Source organism: Hakea prostrata, chromosome 2 (genome assembly GCF_041222555.1).
Source record: "Hakea prostrata isolate BN-2017 chromosome 2, UWA_Hpros_2, whole genome shotgun sequence".
Lineage (NCBI taxonomy): Eukaryota > Viridiplantae > Streptophyta > Magnoliopsida > Proteales > Proteaceae > Hakea > Hakea prostrata.
In genome coordinates, this window is record NC_142601.1 from 66,909,954 (window position 1) to 66,929,303 (window position 19,350).

The 19,350-nt window shown below is 38.0% G+C and overlaps 3 protein-coding genes across 4 annotated transcripts; 1 reads left to right on the plus strand and 2 right to left on the minus strand.

The window, feature by feature from the left end:
- Window positions 1-669: 669 nt before the first annotated feature.
- LOC149025841 (vacuolar protein sorting-associated protein 2 homolog 2-like) lies at window positions 670-6,052 on the plus strand. 2 transcript variants are annotated; one of them, XM_089146048.1, is made up of 12 exons: window positions 670-839; window positions 1,275-1,319; window positions 1,828-1,862; window positions 1,947-1,997; window positions 2,646-2,750; window positions 2,847-2,918; window positions 3,187-3,258; window positions 4,297-4,377; window positions 4,512-4,547; window positions 4,630-4,691; window positions 5,054-5,145; window positions 5,422-6,052. In XM_089146048.1, exons 1-11 carry the CDS (start codon window positions 806-808, stop codon window positions 5,109-5,111), a joined length of 651 nt encoding a protein of 216 aa, XP_089002174.1. In that variant the 5' UTR covers window positions 670-805; the 3' UTR covers window positions 5,112-5,145; window positions 5,422-6,052. The 2 variants fall into 2 exon arrangements, with proteins under 2 accessions (XP_089002174.1, XP_089002173.1); XM_089146047.1 differs by having other exon boundaries at window positions 5,442-6,051.
- Window positions 6,053-7,299: 1,247 nt separating this feature from the next.
- RECA1 (recA DNA recombination family protein) lies at window positions 7,300-14,812 on the minus strand. The gene is made up of 13 exons (XM_089146049.1): window positions 14,550-14,812; window positions 13,437-13,528; window positions 13,098-13,173; window positions 12,352-12,414; window positions 12,072-12,201; window positions 11,559-11,644; window positions 11,343-11,468; window positions 10,654-10,758; window positions 10,500-10,556; window positions 8,716-8,778; window positions 8,559-8,635; window positions 8,106-8,178; window positions 7,300-7,873 (listed from the first exon to the last, which is right to left on the minus strand). Exons 1-13 carry the CDS (start codon window positions 14,754-14,756, stop codon window positions 7,775-7,777), a joined length of 1,254 nt encoding a protein of 417 aa, XP_089002175.1. The 5' UTR covers window positions 14,757-14,812; the 3' UTR covers window positions 7,300-7,774.
- Window positions 14,813-16,744: 1,932 nt separating this feature from the next.
- On the minus strand, window positions 16,745-19,121 carry LOC149025843 (uncharacterized). Its single transcript, XM_089143203.1, has one exon. It carries the CDS (start codon window positions 18,981-18,983, stop codon window positions 17,061-17,063), a length of 1,923 nt encoding a protein of 640 aa, XP_088999329.1. The 5' UTR covers window positions 18,984-19,121; the 3' UTR covers window positions 16,745-17,060.
- Window positions 19,122-19,350: the final 229 nt, after the last annotated feature.

Sequence of the window (19,350 nt, forward strand, 5' to 3'; positions counted from 1 at the left end):
TAAAGTTGGAATTCCTCTTCTTCTCTTTCTTTGACTCTTCCCATTTTGATATTTATGTCATGTGATAATTTTGTATCTTACTAGATCTTTCCATGCATGGTTGAGATCCATGTAAGAGATCACATTTAGCTCAGAATGAGAATATATCCTTATGTATGAGATTGTGCTTTTCTTCTCTAATTATCCTTCAATTACCGAAAAGAACTCAACTTTCGAGGTTAGCGGCATGAAAAAAATATCTAAAAGTGCTGAAAAATTGAAGCTTTCTACTGTTTTCCTAGACATGATCAACAAATTTTATCATTCTTTCGGTGTTCCTATTAATTAATTGTACAAATGCTTTACAGCAATGATATTGATTTTTTTTTTTTTTTTTTGTTGTTGTGTCCCTAAGCCGCTAATCATTCTCTATTGAGGACATCAGCAGTCGTTAGATTGCTGGCTAGCTCCTCATCTGAACATTTGATCACAGTCAGGGCCCGTATCAATCTATTAGCTTGCGCCGAGAAGTAAGCAATCATTTTCGGCGAATGCAAATGTCCACTACACGTAATTTTCGGAATATTTTGGATGTAATAAAAGGAAAACACAAGGGCATTTGTGACTTACCAATTATAACGGCTACTTGGGATATCGCCGTTGGATACGAAAAGACACTGCACGCTCCTCGAGAGCTCACTCAGGGTCTTGGTGCTGTAAGAGAGAGAGAGAGAAAGAGAGTTGCAGATCTGACACTGCTACGGGATCGTTGCTCTCCGTTCCAATCAAGCTCGGGGATTTCATCCGTTTTCGGTTTTGTGAAACCATGAACATCTTCAAGAAGAAGACCTCTCCCAAAGGTATCATTTTTAGTTTTTAATTGAAAAATTATCTGGAATTCCGTCTCTACACTTTCTCTTTTATACTTCCGTTTCTGTCTGTTTTTTCATCTTGTTGCCACTGCGCATTGTAAGTGTAGAGTGAGTTTGAATGCAAATTGACATCTGATGGCTTCCATATTCAGTTTCGTCTTCTTTTTCTCTTCTGGGCGGGGGCGGGGGCGCGGGCGTTTTCTTTTTTGCTTTGACTAGGGTTGATCTTCTATTTTGTCTCGTATTGGTTTATCATTTGCATCTGCTTCTCAGCTTCAACCAAGCCTTTGGTCGAATCTTTTCTCTTTTAGGGGAAAAATGTCATTTTGAGAAATCAGTCCAGCTCAGGATTTCTTCATGCTGTTGAATTCCTCATTCCAAATGCACATTGTATCTGAACCTAAATCGTTTCTCTAATCGCAGATGCACTTAGAGAGAGCAAACGAGAGATGACAGTTGCAACAAGAGGTAAACTTATTTCCATAAAATTCTACTAGAGATATTCCATAAATCTGGTAGAGACATTCCTTTCAAAAAAAAAAAAAAAAAAAAATCAGTTTCTTATTGTTCCGGCTCATTTCTCTTCCATCATTACCATCCTTGTGTTAGTTTCCACTGTAAAAATGTTTTAGCTGATGGGCTTGGAATTATCTGGGGATGGGAATTTTGGTTAGACAATTTGGATATACACTTTGTTCTCTTCTACCGCCAGGTGATGTTGTATCTTTGAGGTGGGAAAACAGTTATAGGGATTTCTATCAGTTACGGTGTGCATATCATCATCATCATCATCATCATTTTCTATCAGTGCAGAACTAGTTAAGACTCTCTAGGTTGGAAGCTCTTCATTTTGGTTCTCTATTTCTCGTTTTCTAGATATAAATTTTTATCACCTTTTTTAAGCTTCCATCTTGTTATGTTCCTATTCTCTGACCACTTCAGACATTTTCATATCGTCCATTACTTTCCCTTGCAGGTATTGAACGTGAGATTGCATCCCTGCAACTAGAGGTATTTTATGGTGAAAAAGCATCTTTCTTCAACTAGCTACTTTTATTAGGGCTTTGTAGTTCTAATTTGGTACTGAAATGACAGGAAAAGAAATTGGTGGCAGAGATCAAGAAGACTGCTAAGACTAGCAATGAGGTGAGTTGGTCTGTTGTTGAGCACAAACTTAATATGCTGTCAATCTCTGATGGTCCATTTTTGCAAGAAGAATGACATTTTAAATGATTGTTCATGCTGAATCAGTTTCCAAGTGGTCTAATTCAATTATTTAACTAGAATGTATCTACATTGAAGGACCTAGCATGCTGAGGATCTGATATTCCACAATAATTGCACATTTTGCGCTGCGCACATTTTAACCAAAGCAATTTGTTTTAAAAAAAGATCTGTCTGCAGTTGGTCTCTGTTGGATAACCTGATTATGAGCTATCTAAAATTTTATTGTATACGTTAGATGATCAATCTGACAGTTTTGTTGTAGTGAAACACACCCTTTCTTATTTTCTTTTTTCCTGCATGTCATGAAAGGAAATTGTTATTACATTAAGAGAGTTCCCCAGTACACAATCACATACATTATGTTAATTTGAAATGTTCATCTTTGAAATGCTTATTTTATGATTTTTAGATCTGGAATCATGTCAAATTGGCCATGTAATTTCCTAAACGAAATCATGTCAACTTTGTCCATGTATACTATTAAGATCACCAAATATGTTTTTATCTTACAACCAAAGCTTGAGCTTTTCTTATCCTTCTAACTGTTGATCTATCTGCATTTGTTAGGCTGCTACTAGAATCTTGGCTCGCCAACTTGTTCGTCTGCGACAGCAAATTGTTAACTTACAGGGGAGCCGTGCACAAATCAGAGGTGTAGCGACTCATACACAGGTTATTGTTTTACCATCAGGAGAATAACCTGAGTTATTGAGGAAAGACTGCCCTTCAGACTTCTTTTGACCTTATCCAATATTTTCATCTTCACAGGCAATGTATGCTAATACATCCATCTCCACTGGGATGAAAGGTGCAACTAAAGCAATGGTAGCCATGAACAAGGTATGCATAAGTCATGTGTTTTTTATGTCTAATGTCAGAGCTTGTAGATCTTTTTCCAATTGCTACTCTTTGCTCATTTTAGAGATCTTAAGAACCTACAACCTTAGACTGGTTTAGTTCTTGTGTGAATCCTTTCTCAATGCTTTAGCATGTTAGATCTCAGCAATTCTATAATGTATAATTGGTCTAGATGATCTTGCAGTCATATTTTGATTTTCTTTTCCATGCCCAAGATTCTCATGGTATTTCACTTTATTCATTTTTTCAGCAAATGGCACCAGCAAAGCAAGCGAAAGTGATTAAAGAATTCCAAAAGCAGTCATCACAGATGGACATGACAGTAAGTCCTATAGATAGTCATAATCCTGCATGTACTAGTTGAAATCTTTTGCATTTTGGTTTCTGTTTGAAGTGATGTTACTTGAAATCTTGGCCAATGTCAGGAAGTCCTTTAGATACTACTTGTTCTGCATGTATATTTACTTTCTCCTATTTTAGTGATTTATTTCACGTCATCGCCAGATCACCAAGTCCTGTAGATACTTGTCCTGCTTGTATATTGACTTGCCTTTTTTTGTTTGTGGTTAAAGTGATGTTACTATAAATCTTGGCCAATTTTGATTGATAGATAGGACCACCAGAGGAGTTCAGTTGGCAGAGACCAGCAGTTCATAATTAAAACTCCCCATCTTAATTGACATGGCACAGGTGGGCTAGGCTAGTAGGGGGCCAGGTGGGTTGGAAGAATCAGGGCATCACCAACAAAGTTTGCCCCAGTCACTAAGTTATTGTCTGCTGCCCTGCATGTATTTGCCTCTCGTCTTTTTATCTGTAAATAAACTGATGTCAAATCATTATTACTTGACCGGAAGTTCTATTTGTAAGATAAAAAGGTGGATTGCGGAATCTCCACATCCAAAATTTCTATTCTGGTGTCTTCATAGTCTTGGGTATGCTCCTTGTCTTACCATAATCTTGAGAAAGATTATCAGAAGCCAACAAAAGGGAATGGCTTAGAGACATTTGTATCTAAAAGAATCCTACTCTAATTCTTTTAATTGACAATGACTGAAGATCCATTATCTGGGTTGTATTCGGTCCATTAACCTCTTGACACTATGGTGTCAGCTACATCCTAGTTTAGTTTGTAGTATTTCACTATTTCATGTGATTTTTACCTGCAGAGTGTTTTGGATCAGGTCCTTTTATGAGGTTTCAATATAATGAATTCATACAATCCCTCCCAGACAAAAAAGCACAAGGAAAAACTGAAAAACCACAGTAAACACACACACACACACACACTTGCAGATGCATAAATATATGACATTTTGCTAACTTTTGGGCAAGATGTGATGTGGCTAGTTCCTTCCTGCAGATTGAGATGATGTCAGAGTCCATTGATGAAACATTGGACAAAGATGAGGCTGAAGAAGAGACAGAGGAGCTCACTAACCAGGTGATATGCTCAAACTAGGTCATGCTTTCACTATGTAATTTGGCCCATAATGTGCCAACTTTTAATTTTTTATTTTTTTTTAATACCCTCTCTGATTATACTGTAAGGTGACTGACTGGGTTCTTCATATGCAGGTGCTTGATGAGATTGGTGTAGATATTGCTTCACAGGTTGGTTTTTAGCGTTTGATAACTAAGGTCTTGTAGAATGCTGTACTCTATTTCTAGGGTTTGACAAGTTTTATTTCGACAGTTATCATCTGCTCCCAAAGGTCGGATTGCATCAAAGAAAGCAGAAAATACAGTTGCAGCCAGGTAAAATTTTTCCTTAGCTATAGTTTCTATAATGAGCAATGTCTTGAAAGTAATCTCAATTTGAGAATCTGGAAAAGTACCCATGGCATTCGAGTATCCGAAAAAGAAGTTACATTAGAAATGAAAGAATCCGATATTGAATATATATGGCTCCTGTTTTGAAGTACTGGAGTACATATGGGGTGGATGCATGTGACATGTCCACCTCACACACAGGGCACACAAGATCACAATGCGCTATATGAGATTGGTTTTTAGAGAAAAGTACCCCTAGTCCTTGCTAACCCTTTTTTAAAAATGGTAATCTGGCCTTGCTACTGTCGTAAACTGTTATGTATGAAGCTTTCTTGTGCAATTTGCAGCTCACCTGATGATGTAGAAGACCTGGAAAAGAGGTTGGCTTCCCTTAGACGCCTTTGACCACCCCATTATGTGCAATGCCTTGCTCTGATAGGTACGTGTAAGCCCTTGACCACTGTATTTTGCGATGGTTTGCTCAGATAGATACATATATATTCTATTATGTAAATTCTATTTTAGAAACGATCATAAAATATATGGAAAAGACACATTTGATGTTTGAGTTGGATATGAAGAACATCAAATATTATTCATTCACAAGCATAATTTTTCTCATTTCACCCCCCCCCCTTTTTACTTATCCAAACGTGAGGTTTGCTATAAAGCTTTGAACTTGCAACCAAGAAGTTGCTGACTGTTGTGTATGAAGCTTTCTTGTGCAATTTGCAGCTCATTTGATGATGTAGAAGACCTGGAAAAGAGGTTGGCTTCCCTTAGACGCCTTTGACCGCCCCATGATGTGCAATGCCTTGCTCTGATTGGTATATGTAAGCCCTTGACCGCTGTATTTTGCGGTGGCTTGCTTAGATAGATACATATATTCTATAATGTAAATTCTATTTTTAGAAATGATCATAAAATGTATGGAAAAGACATTTGATGTTTGAGTTGGATATGAAGAACATCAAATTTTATTCATTCACAAACATAATTTTTCTCATTTCACCCCCCCCCCTACTTATCCAAACGTGAGGTTGCTATCTGTTAAGTTTTGAACTTGCAACTTTACTGTTGTGCCAAGTTAATAGTGGAAATGTTTGTGAGATCATCACAATGGTGGCTGAAAATATAGTTGTGGCACTGTAATTGAAGGAAAGTTGAACAAATAACAGTACCAGGGAGACAAAAAAAAGAAAAAATCCTATCCAAATGAGGGTCACCAGTGTTCCTAGGAAAGGCTTTGCAGATGTTTATTTCTGATTATATGGTAAACTGACTTTAAGTAAGCACTGTAAGACTATCTTTTCTGTGGTGAGAAGGGTTTTCTTGAGAATAATGAATGGCATGCTCGAAATTAGGCACAGTAAGATTCCGAAAGGGATTTTGCTATCTTGACTTTTTAACGATGGCAATGCTATTTGAAACCAAAAGAGTTGCCTTTCCCCTTGACTAAAACCATTATTTACATGTCAGTTCATGGTTAACTTCTCTTGTGGCTAGCCCTGAAATACATTTTAGAAAAACTTCTCTGCTGAAGCCAAGGTCAAGGCTTAACAGTTTTTCATAGAAAATTGCTGGGACGGAGTGGAATTCGCCCATTATTTTATGTTCAGAAACCATCCTCGTAGCTGGAAAATCATTCATAACGGTATGATCACCAAAAGAATTCATTTACAAGAATCTATTTTAATGCAAAGAAAGGAATCTCTCCCAGGCACGATGACCTAGATAAATATAATTTTAGAGCAGAACTCGGGACCTTTCAAGGGAAGCGCACGTCATCATGGAAAATGAGAAATTGGCCAAAGCAAACAAAGTGAAAGAAGAAGAGCAGATAATGGGAGATCACTGCTCCTTTTCCATCTCCTTCTCTGTCTCCTCCTACCCCATTTGCGTTTGCTCTTCTCCCACCACTCTCCTTTACCATCATTGAAATCTGAGGAGCTTCCCTTTCTACAATCCTACTTGTAAAACACCATTTCAAGGCTGCCTGCTTCAATCTTATAAATCCATGAAGATTGAATCTTCATCTTCCTCTTCCTCTTCCTCCTCAGTAACTCTAAATTCTGGGAACGTTGAAGAGGAGAAAACCGCTGACTGGGAATTGTACAAAATCCATAATTCATGTTCGAAGTGATGTGCCAATCTAGAGTTGTTTCAACAGTTCATGTATGATGCTCTGTTTTAGAGTTCTCTTCATGGGCTTCTTGTGGGTGACAAAAACGTTCAGGTTAGAAACATTGATTTTGTTTTTTAATCAATAAATCTGGCTGCCAGTAGAAATGCTCGTTCAATTGTCAAAATTCTGGTGTTTCACTTGCAGAGATCAGGATTGTATTTGTACCTGGAATTATTTAATTAACGTTTTTTTTCCTTCACCTCCCAAAGGGCTCAGCTGAGTGTCTGCTCTTTTCTGAGACAGCGAGGGGCGGTAAATCGGGGAGTTGTTTTTGTAAATTTAAAGAAAAATAAGTAAAGTTTAGTAAAAATTAAAATTTACATTTCCCTCCACCCCACAGGCAAAATGATCATTTCAATTTTACAATTAACGAAAAACCTAATAGTTGACAACTTTATATTTTGAAAAAAAAAATCAATTGTGAGCAATTTAAAATATTTTTCACTTAAACGGACAGTGGATGCCATGAAAAAAGAACACTTTTTGCTTCTTCTTTTTTCATTTGATGAATTTGAAATAAAGCTTTACCCAAAAAAAAAAAAGGAAAAACAAAATTGAAATGAAACAAAATTTAAAAATTGGAGGCAGTAATCCCTTCAGACATATTCATCGAAAAAAAGAAGACAAATGATCATCCAAGAGCGAGACTGACCTACTACCAAATCTTACTAATACCAATGAACGATTTCCAGTATACATTTTGTAATTCAATTTCCTTTTAAATGACCGCTGTGTTACGGGAAACTGGATTTCAACATGATGATAATAATGACTGCTCACCATCAAGATCTGCACCTGTAATCCATAAGTCCAAACAACTGTAGCATTGCAAACCTCTCTGGGTTCTCAGACTTTCCTAATATGAGGAGTTCTGCCAAATTCTTCATACATCATCAGGTACCTGTTCTTCTTGTAGCGGGAAGTGCCGGAAGTATGCAGGGCCTACATGCCCAGTTCTCTCTGTCATCATCGACCGAAGCACCTGCAAATTGATACCTCATTTTTATATTCCCAATTTCTACGAAGACTTTTTATGGTAATGAGAATAAGTTAATAAAGGGAAGTGGAAATAATTTAGTAAGAAACCAAAATTGTTTGTAATGATTAGAGAAGTTTCCCATTTCCAGTCCCTTCCAACCATCAAATTAAACAATCATGTTGGTAATCAGCAGGATAATTCAATTCAAAATGTTATCATCAGTCAATTACCACACCTTCTCCACTTCATTGCAGAGGTCAGGATTTTCCCTCAAGTACTGTAAAGCTTTGTCTCTTCCCTGTCCTAACCTGTTAAAAGGAAATTCAAAATATGAGACCAGACAACAAATAGACCTAGACATGTCACCACTTTAAATGACATCTGCATCACCTAGACAAGAAAAACCAGCTCTAGAGGACTATTAAATGTTACTCGTGTATTTTGTAGTTTAAAAATTCTTATGAAATAATGTCAATCAGCATTTGATGAGGAACTAAAAGTTGAAGCAACTGATTGTGCGGATAGAATTGCTTTCTTGGGTTGACATATGACTAGGAACTCTTCTAGTTAAGACAGTTCATAGGGGAATAGAATCTAAGAAATCATTCCTCACTCTCAATGCAATGCTGCAAGAGATAATCTACTCCTATAACAGAAAGAAGATACAGTCATGTTTTGGATGACACACCTCTGATCCCCATAGCCATACCAAGAACCCTTCTTTGTCACTATGTCCATCATTTCAGCACAATCTAGAATGCAGCCCTGCACTATGAATCAATCAGACCAAACATAGCATAATATAAACTGAGTGGAGGGGAAGGGAAATTGTGCTCCATACTAACCATTTTACTCACTCCCTCTCCAAAAATGATATCAAACTCGGCTTGCTTGTAGGGTCTAGACACCTACAAATTTAACTAGTCAACATACTGATTACCATGTGAGTGTCTTGCAGAAAGTAAAAAATTATATACTAGAAAACTAAAGAGTTGAGGATCTTTTTATTCAATTAGCTTTTCTACAGAGATCCTCAGAAGGGATCATATCTAAAACTGGAATCCAACACGCTCCATGTCAATCACATCTATGACAACAACATGGAGAATGGATGATGACTATCCTCCTGTCTAGTCCATAGAAATTTTTTTTGAGGGAAACTAAAGTTTCGACCAGATGAAAATGGGAAACTTAGGTGGAAACCTAGGAAATTTCGAAGAAACTTTAGATTTTTTTGTGCAAGTTGACATTAAGTTTCAACAGGTTTTAGGGAGTATTTTGGGGTGGGCTCTACATTTAAGCTAATTAGAGTATAAAGAACACATTGGCATTGCATTTGCTAAAAAAGTCAATTTAGATATGCCATTCAATATACACAACATCAATGTAGAGTTGTCTAAGAAGTACACTAAAAACATAACTACTTAAGTACATAACATTCAATACATAACTTCTAAGTTCAATACATCAAATACAAAGTAACTAAAAATAAAAGGTAAGTACAACTTAGTGCCAAGAGGAATGCCTCGGTGGATCCATCCTGTGAGCTGAATAATACTATCTGTAACATCCTTTCCTTTGACCAACAAACATAAATATCCCATGATATGTTATGCCTATAGTTGTTGAGGTAATTGACAGCTTCAGCTCTATAAGTTTGGTCATGAACATGCTTAAGATAACCAGTTTGAAGGACACACAATTTGGATAGAAAAGTCCTGATGGAGGGGGTATTGGTTGTGGTACTTGGGGAAACATGAAAGAAACAAAAAAAATTGAAAATTTGGAAAAACCACAAAACTTGCAAAAAAAAGTCCTAGGTTTCCCTCAATTTTTTTTCTTGTAAACCGCCTGGTCCAGCCGGTTCAGCTCAAGTTTTGACCAACCTTGAAATTTTGAGGTTTTGATGAAAATTCAAAACTTGTGACTTTTTTTGGTCCCCTATAGTTTTGTTTCAAGGCTCCAAAAAAACAATTTTGACCGAATTTTGTACGATGGTCTAGACATCACAAGCATGCATAGATGTGATAGAATTTCAACCCCCCCCCCCCCCCACACGGGAAAAAAAGAAAAAAGTAATAGGTGGAGCAAGCTGATTGGATGAAGTATGTGTATTGATGTTGAAAACCATTAAGGCCAAATAAGCTGTTTGGTTTAACCCCAACTGAATTTAGAGCTTTGGCATTATATAACTAATAAAACAACACAATGATTGAGGTTGTGAACATTGTATATTTATCAACAAATAATTCAACATAATGCATGACATACAGTCTCATTTTAAGAATTCCATCACTGAAGATGATAGAACCACAAGTTCAACTTGGAGGGGAAGATGGGAATCTAACATGAAAGGCAAAGACATAAATCATATGTACCACTCATAAGCCAACATTGTGTGCTTTTAAAGAATGTGAGCTATACAGATTAGTTCTTAAATATCTCACCGAAAGCAGAAAAATCACAGCCTTGCCATGCATGAATGCTTGAACATTTACTGAATGCAACTCCATAGATATTTTCCATACTGGTTTATGCATAATCTGGTTTTCAGTATATACAGCTATACCAGCCCTTATGTCACACTAACTCTGGTAATGAAACCTCTCTTCCAAGCCATTAATTTTACCTTGCTTTTTTGAACTCTTACACGGACCCTAAGACCAATATCTTCATCTCCTTTAACCTGAAATAATACGCATACAGTATTACACATTAAGCACGTTACACCAGATGGGAATATATGAGCATATTCTACACTCAATAAGGATATTCGGGCTTACGGATTTAATCTTTCCCGTAGAACGTATCTCAAGACGAAGTGATGCAAAGAACTTCAAGGCAATTCCTCCACTGGTGACTTCAGGATTCCCATAAAAGACACCAATCTTAAACATTCACAACGTAATTATCAAAGGTCTCCAAGGAAGAAAGCTTGCAACCTAACTAAAGCATTTTTAACCAGGAACTAAGATAACCAAATGAAAAGCCATAATGACCCTCTACAAAAACCACATACACATATAATCCATCGAACATATTCCTGAACCAAAATTCTACTTGATTTTATGGTAATCCAGTCCTCCGTTCGACAAAATAATAGTGAATAAAAGACCACCATAGAATGGTCAGGATCACCCTTTCTGGTCAAGATAGGTAAAAGCTCCCAGTTCTGGGGCATGCAGCATGCAGAATAAAATGCTAATGTCCATGGGTGCCTTCAATTTCACAGTATGTGTAACCGAAAATCTGTTCTATTGAATGTAATGATCACCTGGATATTATTCCTCAGGTAATTAAGAAACAATATATTGAATTTGCAAACAGAAGAGCAGAATATAACAGTCAAGATCAATTGATGGTTGCAATGAATATAAGCTCCCAACTCTATGAGTTATAACATATGCATAAAATGCAGTTTCTGGACTCTACATCAGCCTCTATCTCAGAAAGCCCCACCTAAAAAAAGTACCTTGTATCTTATTTGATTCAAGAAAATAAGAGTGCATCCAGCTTTTGAAGCATTGCCAGACATTTTGCGTAAAGCTTGACTCATAAGACGTGCTTGTAGTCCCATTTGTTGCATCCCAATCTCACCCTTAAAAAAAAATAAGTTCAAATATGGCATCAGACACTACAAAATTCCACATTTCTTGTAATAACTGAAGCACCCAGTGGTATAACTAACTTCAATTTCAGCTCGTGGAGTGAGAGCAGAAACAGAGTCAACACAAATGAGATCTACAGCACCAGATCTGCACATACGATCCGCAGCTGAGATGAAAGCATGTCAGTTAACACATACACCTACAAGATTAAAATCTAGAATTGAGATATCATCTGCACAAGACACTATTTTTTATTTTTCTCTCGGGCACCTGGTCCATACATTACATTCACTTTTCCACACATTCTGAAATTTTTTTTATCCATACAACACTAATACATCCCTTTCGTTTCATTAAAATACCCTTGCACTATTTACCAACTACAGTTATAAAGTCATAACTGAGAGGTCCAAAGTCACCCATCTCAGACACTAGGTGGCTCAGAGCAATGGGCATGCATGCCAGTACAATTAGTTCATTTTTTTCGTCCAAAAGAAGTAATTAAATGAAGTTAATAATTCCTAAATCCTAAGACTAAAACAACATTTTTTTATTTGGAAAAAGAAACAAATAGAGGAGAAAGGAAGTAATACTTTCCAACGCCATTTCCCCACTATCAGGTTGGCAAACAATCAGATTTTCAATATCAACTCCCAATGCCCTTGAATATGCTGGATCAAAAGCATGCTCGGCATCAACAAGCATGGCATTGCCTCCAAGTTTCTGCAAATTCAGCATAAAACTGCAAATCATTGGTCTCTGGGAAAATTTCACCACTCATAGCTTAAAGTTTCTATATATTCAGCATAAATCCTTTGTACCCTTGCAAGATAAAATAAAAAAGATATAAGAGAAACTGAAAGAAAACGACACCTGCACTTCTGCAATGGCATGGAGTGCCAGGGTCGTCTTTCCACTACTTTCTGGACCAAATATCTGGAAAAAGGGAAAACATCAAGCTCATAAAATACGCCCAATAGCTAAAGTAGCCGCTTTAGTAATGATGCAAGATACAACCATTTTCATGACAGTTGAGGTACTCCAGTCAGCCTACAAACAAACAGGCTATTACAATAGACTAGATAAACTGCACATATATTATATGTATTTGCAATCTGTTACAACTGAGTCACTTGGAGCAACTCTGACAACTTTGTTCCTGAGTTGCCAGTGATGGATCCAACCAACCCAAGCAGTTGGTACAAAGCTTCAAGAGAATAACTGGTGACTTGAGTTGGGTTTGAATACCATCAAAAGCCAATAAAAGAAGTATCCGCTATCTATGTCTAAGCACACCATCCTACTCCAGAGTGCGGATTTGTTAACTTTCAACTTTGACCATATGTTTCTCCAAGGATCCATTGTTATTACCAATAAAAATTGCCTACAGTGCAACAACTCAGGCCCAGCATCAGAAACATCTTGACTACAACATCCTAATTCCCAAGGAATTAAAGATACTTAACATAATGACTACAAATAGTTAAGAAGTGTTATCTTGTTTTCTCACACTTCCAAGTAGGATCACCCACTTGATTTAATGTCTGGAGTATCAAAGAAACAATTTTTGCAGAAAAACAAACTAAACTGACAAATAAACAAGGCTAAACTCATGTTACCTCGACAATTCTACCTCTAGGAAGTCCCCCACCCAGGGCGAAGTCCAAGGTCAAACATCCACTTGGAAAAGTTTCACTGCAACAGACAAAGGTCTAAGAATCCAACTCTAACTTTGGGATGTAAAGAAACATGGCAATGACATAGAGACATCTCAGTATAAGGCAAAGTATTAGGATATGAAAATGGTTTGATAAATAAATATGAAAAATGACACAAACAAACAGCAACAGTGGTTTCCAGCCACCACACAATGTGAAATACAGGAAAAAGCTACTGGACTTTTACAAGTAAAGCTTCTTTCTTTCTTTTTTGTGGGGGTGGGGGAGGCAGAGACTTACACAAGAGCTCCACCAGCACTGCCTAATCTTGTAACACTTCCTTTTCCAAAAGAACTGTTTATGTCATTCATTGCTGCCTCCAATGCTCTTTGCTGCAAAAAAAAAAAAAAAGGATACACGGAGCAGAAGAAGATAATAACATGAGTTTCTAAAAAGTTTGAGTTAGAAAACCCTCTGCAAGTCAAAGTTGAACATGTAGTGCAAGTGGTTTGCATAAGGAGGACCAGTGGGACATTTTATAACTCAACTCCATGGCCTTAATGAAACTTCTTTCTTTCATCCAAAGACAAAAAAGAGTTTCTGAAAATTTGGCATTCCATGCAGTCTTTCATTGCCAAACAAACATTGAACGGTATTGTTGAAAACTAAATGCATATTGGGAAGAAAAATCAATTACCTCTAGACTTGGATGTTAGTACACTTGAAGCTCCATCAAGTGATATAGAACCCAGAATCTGATTCTACACAAAAGTAGGCAACCATTGATATAGAACCCAGAACCTGATTCCACAATTGATCGCCACCAGAGAAGTTGAGAATAACTAAGTTTGCTTATAAATTCACTCGAGAAATCATTAAGTACCACTTTCTATGGTACACAGAAGATGCGCCTTTTATGATGCGCATTTTATGACAGCCATGTTTCACATAGCGAGAGTAGCCCTTTGGAGTTTAATGGTGTACTTGGAAGGTACTTCAACTTTTGCCATTACATTTTTGCACTAGATATGACGTTTAGGTTTTCCAATCAGTGCTCCACTATACTCCGAAAGAAAAAATATCCAACCAGGTTCCCCTCAGGCAATTGATAAGCTACATTGCACTCATCCTAAAATTCCTATAAACAAGGAAAAAGCTTATATGCGTTTACCAACAACAAAAAAAATTTAACTCAAAAAACTAGAGCAGATCATATAGCTACTAAAAATATCTACGAAAAACCCAGTACAGCTTTCAACAAGCTTACCGATAGAACTAAAAAAGCTCATTCTACTCAAAAACATGTATGTGAAGACAGAATGGTTCCATCAAAGCTCCACGAGACATAGTTCCCTACAAATATCATTCTAGGAAATTAAAGAAAGACAAAGAGGAAGGAGTAGAGAAGCATACGCGGTCGATAAAACGGGGGTCCGTGTCATCGGATAAAGCACCGTTGCCTTTTGCTTCGAACTCACAACGGATTCTTATGTGTTTCGCAGACAACGCCCGCGATAACCGGAACGAAGCTGGGAACTGCAGAGACGATGGGAAGAGCGTTGAAGCAAATTTTGAAGCTATCAAATATGTTTTTGGAGGGGATATCGAATTCGAACCCATCTCTTATGTTGCCGTGAAAGGGGCGTCGAAGTGAGCTCTGCAAACGAAACAGTGAGGAGGGACGAAGTAGTAGAAAGCTGCGATGGGTGCCTTTTCTCTAAATTTTTGTTTACTTCTCTCGTTCAGGGACTTTTTGGTCATTTCAAGTTCTGCAGTAGTAATACTGTAATACTACATTTTCCCATAAGCAAGGACGATGAAAAATAATGGATCATTATCAGTTGATTACGTTATGAAATTCCAATAGTGGATCAGTACTCTGCTTGATAACTTCAAGATGCAGATTAGTAAAGAAGTACAGGAAACTGACATAAAAAGAATGAAGATCTTGATGCAGCAGCAATTTCTAACCTAAGTTTATAGAAAAAGAAAAAAAAAAAAAAAACCATTTCTAACATAAGCATGTGTGTCCAAATTGCAAAAGAGCAGGTGGAGGAAAGCTATTCTTATCTATGCAGTAATTGCAAAGAATGGATTCATTACCTAAAATTGGATGCTTGTTTCTCAGATTATACTCGTATGATTTACATGACTGTTGAATGAATAAGTAACGAAGATTTCTTAGGCACTTGGATCGACAATCGTACTTGGAATCTTACCTGTTGATGTCCAAATAGCATGTCAAGAATGGTAGAGAGTAAAGAAACTCAAGATGAAATGACAGTAGATGACAATATCTTTTACCTACACCTTCATCCTAGTATCAGAATACAACGTCAGTTTATTTGGCTAGAGAAATATTTTTATTTCAATACCATAATGGCACATAGACTTCTTTTTCTTCCCCAAGAAAAATATATCCATAGACATGGGTGAGCAGTTGTAGGAGAAAGAGAAAAGAAAGTTTGGTGTCAAGCTTGAGAACAAGCAGAGCAAAATAAAAGCAGCAAACTCAGAGGCACATCAGATTGTGGATTGATGAAGGGCACACGCATCCATCAAGTAAGACTACTTTGCTCTGTAAATTGTCCCACTTAATATGATATTTAAGATTTCCACTGGCATTTGAATACCACACTCTTGTTCTCATTCTTATTTAATGCTTTGGCAATTAAGCTTGGATTTTATTGGCAATGCACCTAGCAGAAGTTTCAGGTTTCAATTTCAGCCTGCAGTAATGAGCTAAGAGCCCTCTTGAAGAAACTTGTATCAAGGGACTCTAAGAGACAGACGAGCATGAGAAAGCATGGCCAGAGAGTGAACAAGGAAAGACATTTGGTATCCAATTATCATGGAATAAGCTCTCTTAATTATCTTTAAACTTTCAAATCAACACTTATGAAATATTCAATTTTTTATTCTATTCTGACATAATAGATTTGGATCAGTGAACATTCCTGCTCAGTGCTCAGCAATAGTTAGAAAAGGCTGACAGTCCTCACTAGTGTTTAAGCAATAACTTTCAAGGTGAAAGCACCTAATTGACCCCTTTTAGTATGTTAAATGACACAATAGAAGATAAAACAAGTGCAGCCACTGTAAAGTCCCTTCCCCCTTGCTCCTCCCGGGCCTCTTGTCCCAGTCCCCTCAGCCCATTTCTTGCAACTCCAATCCTTTGTCTAGTGTTCCGACCCCTGCCGAGATCATTTCCGATTCTCCTACCTCCCCCTTGGTGAATGATCCTTACCAAGCCTGTTGCAGAAGAATAGTCGTGCCATTAAGGGGGCATAATCCATTCAGTGATGATCTCCTGGTTGACCTCAGATCCTCCAGGAAGAAGAAGAAAAAGAAAAAATCAAAAAAATAGGGTCATTGCTTATCCTAGTTTCCTTTGGGCTTTGTTCTTCTGTGCTCTGTGTTTGCACTTGAGCTTGCTTGTGCTCAGTGTATGCGCTTGAGCTTTGCTATATTTGTGCTTCTTGTTTGAGCATTTGGTTCCTTCTTTAGTAATAAATTTTATTTGTTCATACAAAAAAAAAAAAAAAAATCCATATGCTATTTCCTACATTAGGACACTCAGTATTTCTGCATATATTATCCTCTAGTAAACATAGAGCCTGCATGTGGACATTAGCTAAACCAATTAAACCCCAATGCAGATCAAATAAAGCAAGTATAAATTTATCGGAGCATCTCCTCTGTGCATTAGAGAGAATATTTATTACTATAATTTCCAATTAGAAGATACTGGAAATTAAAATACAATATAGCAAAAAATTAGGGAGACAGAAGAAGGGAACTGAAATCTCATCACTTCCAGTCAAAAGTTGTCAGGTTATACAACATTTCTAAAACTACTGTAATTCAAAAGGTAACAGTTGTAAGAATTACACAAGAATTCATTTGCGTCTGTTGTCCAAAAGATCAAACTGCAGGTTGCTTAGCCTTCCCATTTTGATGCTGAGACATAAATTCATTGAACTTCCTAGCTCTCTCCCTCATACCCAAAATAATTTCCTCAGTTGTGTCATATATCTGGTTTGACAGATACACCTCCATATGGTCAAACCACTCTCCTAGTGTCATCTTCTCTAACTCCTTTCCACAATCAATCTTTATATGATTCTCGTTGACATCATTTGTACTCATCGGCTCTTTATTAGAATCCTTCTGTGAATTTAATCCACCCGGCTGAACTGCATCTTTTGTGGCCTTGATCCCTTCAAGTGTGACTTGCCCTGCCTTGTCTTCTATATTGACCCCATTCTCCAGTTCTCCACAACTACCTTGCCTTAAATTTGAACTTTCAGGGATATCTGGAACCTCTGAAACAGAAACGGAAGCAGAAGGCTCATCACCATCCTTTGAAGACCTAGTTCTTACAATTGCTTGCTGTCTTAACTTCTGTTTTACAGGAACTGCATTTTCTGGTTCACTGCTGCTCTCTTGAATAACATTAGGACATTTAGTAAAGTTTTGAACCTCATAAACAGATCCTGCAGGTCTAGTCTTCGATGCCCTCGTCCTTTTCTGAGCACATCGTCGAGTCTTATTCTCTGCGACGGAAACCACACTCTTTAATTCTTCATTGCTTTCCTTGTAAGTGTTCTTCTCTGAATTTGACAAACCCAAATGAGCATCAGAAGCAGGAGCCTGGACGGGGGCTAAAACCTCATCCTCTGAATTTGACACACCCAGTTGAGCATCAGCCTCTCCTTCTTCCCGCTTCTCTTGTACATTGACTTTATTGCCTGGCTCTATGCAGTTCTCTTGGGCTGAACATGTATCTTCAGGAATCTCTGGTAGCGCCAAAACCAAATCTGGAGGTTTATCATTATCCCCCGAAGACCTAGTCCTTCGTCTAGACACTGCTGTCCTTGGCTTGTCTTCAACGAGTGGAGCCACATCAGCTGCTTCTCTGCAGCTCTCTCCACCTAAGTTTGAATTCTCAGAAATCTTATGAACCACGGAACCGGAGCCAGTATGTTGATTCTTCGCATCTGTTTGCCCAGTCTTATTCTCGCCAACTGTGATCGCATCAGCCTGGTCTCTACCTCTTTCCTGCCCTACATTTGAATTTCCAGGGATTTCTTGAACCATAGAAGACTCCAAAGGTTCACCATCTTTCAAAGCCTCAGTCCTCGCGGCCGCCCCTCTGCGCCGACCTCGGCCACGTAAAGGAGGCAAGATCTTTGCTTCATAATGATCCTCCTCTGCTGCCAAATTCGATTTTTCAGGAATCGTTTGAACTTCAGGAACGTGATCAACGGGCACCTCCGTAGGAACTTTCTTCGAAGCCGCAGCAGCTTTTCTTCTTGGATTTCTCCTAACCAGACTTTCTCCATTCTCCGCAACTACTGCGTCCGAATCCGGCACCACCGCCGCAACTTTCTTCGGAGCCGGAGCCGCTTTTCGCCTCGGATTTCTTCTAACCTGACTCTCTCCATTCTCCGCACCTAGCCCGTCCAAATCTTCCACAGAAGCTCCTTTGGCATCCCTTTTAGAAGGGTTATCAACCTTGGAAACTTCCCTAATATTTAACTTGATAGATGTGTACTCTCCTATTTTGATCAAGTCCCCATCCCTTAAATCGTAAGTTACCAAAGCCTGCAACTTAATACCGTTAAGCAGCGTACCGTTCGAGCTCCCGAGATCTGAAACAACCCATTTGGCGTCTTTGAATTCGATCAACATGTGATGTGATGAAATCCCTGAATCTTTGATAGAGAAGGTGTTGCCCTTAACGAGTCTACCGATTCGTACGGTAGATCCAGGATTACGAACTAGGGATTCTCCCTCTCGAGGGCCTTTCTCTACTGTTAATGTCAAGGAGTTCTCTTCCATCATTGGAGACTGAAATCAAACCCTAGAGTGCAGAATTGAAGGTTGGAGAGGAGATTAAAGTGTTAAAGGATTTGGAGAGAAATTGTTGGGAGAAATTTAAAATTTGTGGCTCCAGCTCGCAGGCGCAGAAGTGTAGAGAGAGAAAGTGTGTGTGAGAGGCGGGAAAATGCACAATAGAATTTTCAAAGACTTTTCTATGGATTCCGAACCTCTTATTCGCTGGTAATTAAAGGTCATTGTGCTGAGAGGCTTGCTGGAAGCGCCACGTGGATTTTTCCGCATCTAACGGTGAAGCATGCTGGTCATGATTTTTTTGGGGGTAAACCTGGTCTATTTGAAAGTTGAAACCCTAAATCGAATCAAATCCTAG

Excerpts from the sequence above, each read along its gene's own strand:
- LOC149025841 (XM_089146048.1), top strand. The coding sequence starts at position 806 with ATGAACATCTTCAAGAAGAAGACCTCTCCCAAAG. Across the intron at positions 1,320-1,827 it reads GATGACAGTTGCAACAAGAG|GTATTGAACGTGAGATTGCA; the intron begins GTAAACTTATTT and ends TTTCCCTTGCAG. Across the intron at positions 4,692-5,053 it reads GAAAATACAGTTGCAGCCAG|CTCACCTGATGATGTAGAAG; the intron begins GTAAAATTTTTC and ends TGCAATTTGCAG.
- RECA1 (XM_089146049.1), bottom strand. The coding sequence starts at position 14,756 with ATGGGTTCGAATTCGATATCCCCTCCAAAAACATATTTGATAGCTTCA. Across the intron at positions 12,415-13,097 it reads CTAGAGGTAGAATTGTCGAG|ATATTTGGTCCAGAAAGTAG; the intron begins GTAACATGAGTT and ends CCCTTTTTCCAG. Across the intron at positions 10,557-10,653 it reads CTACGGGAAAGATTAAATCC|GTTAAAGGAGATGAAGATAT; the intron begins GTAAGCCCGAAT and ends GTATTATTTCAG.
- LOC149025843 (XM_089143203.1), bottom strand. The coding sequence starts at position 18,983 with ATGATGGAAGAGAACTCCTTGACATTAACAGTAGAGAAAGGCCCTCGA.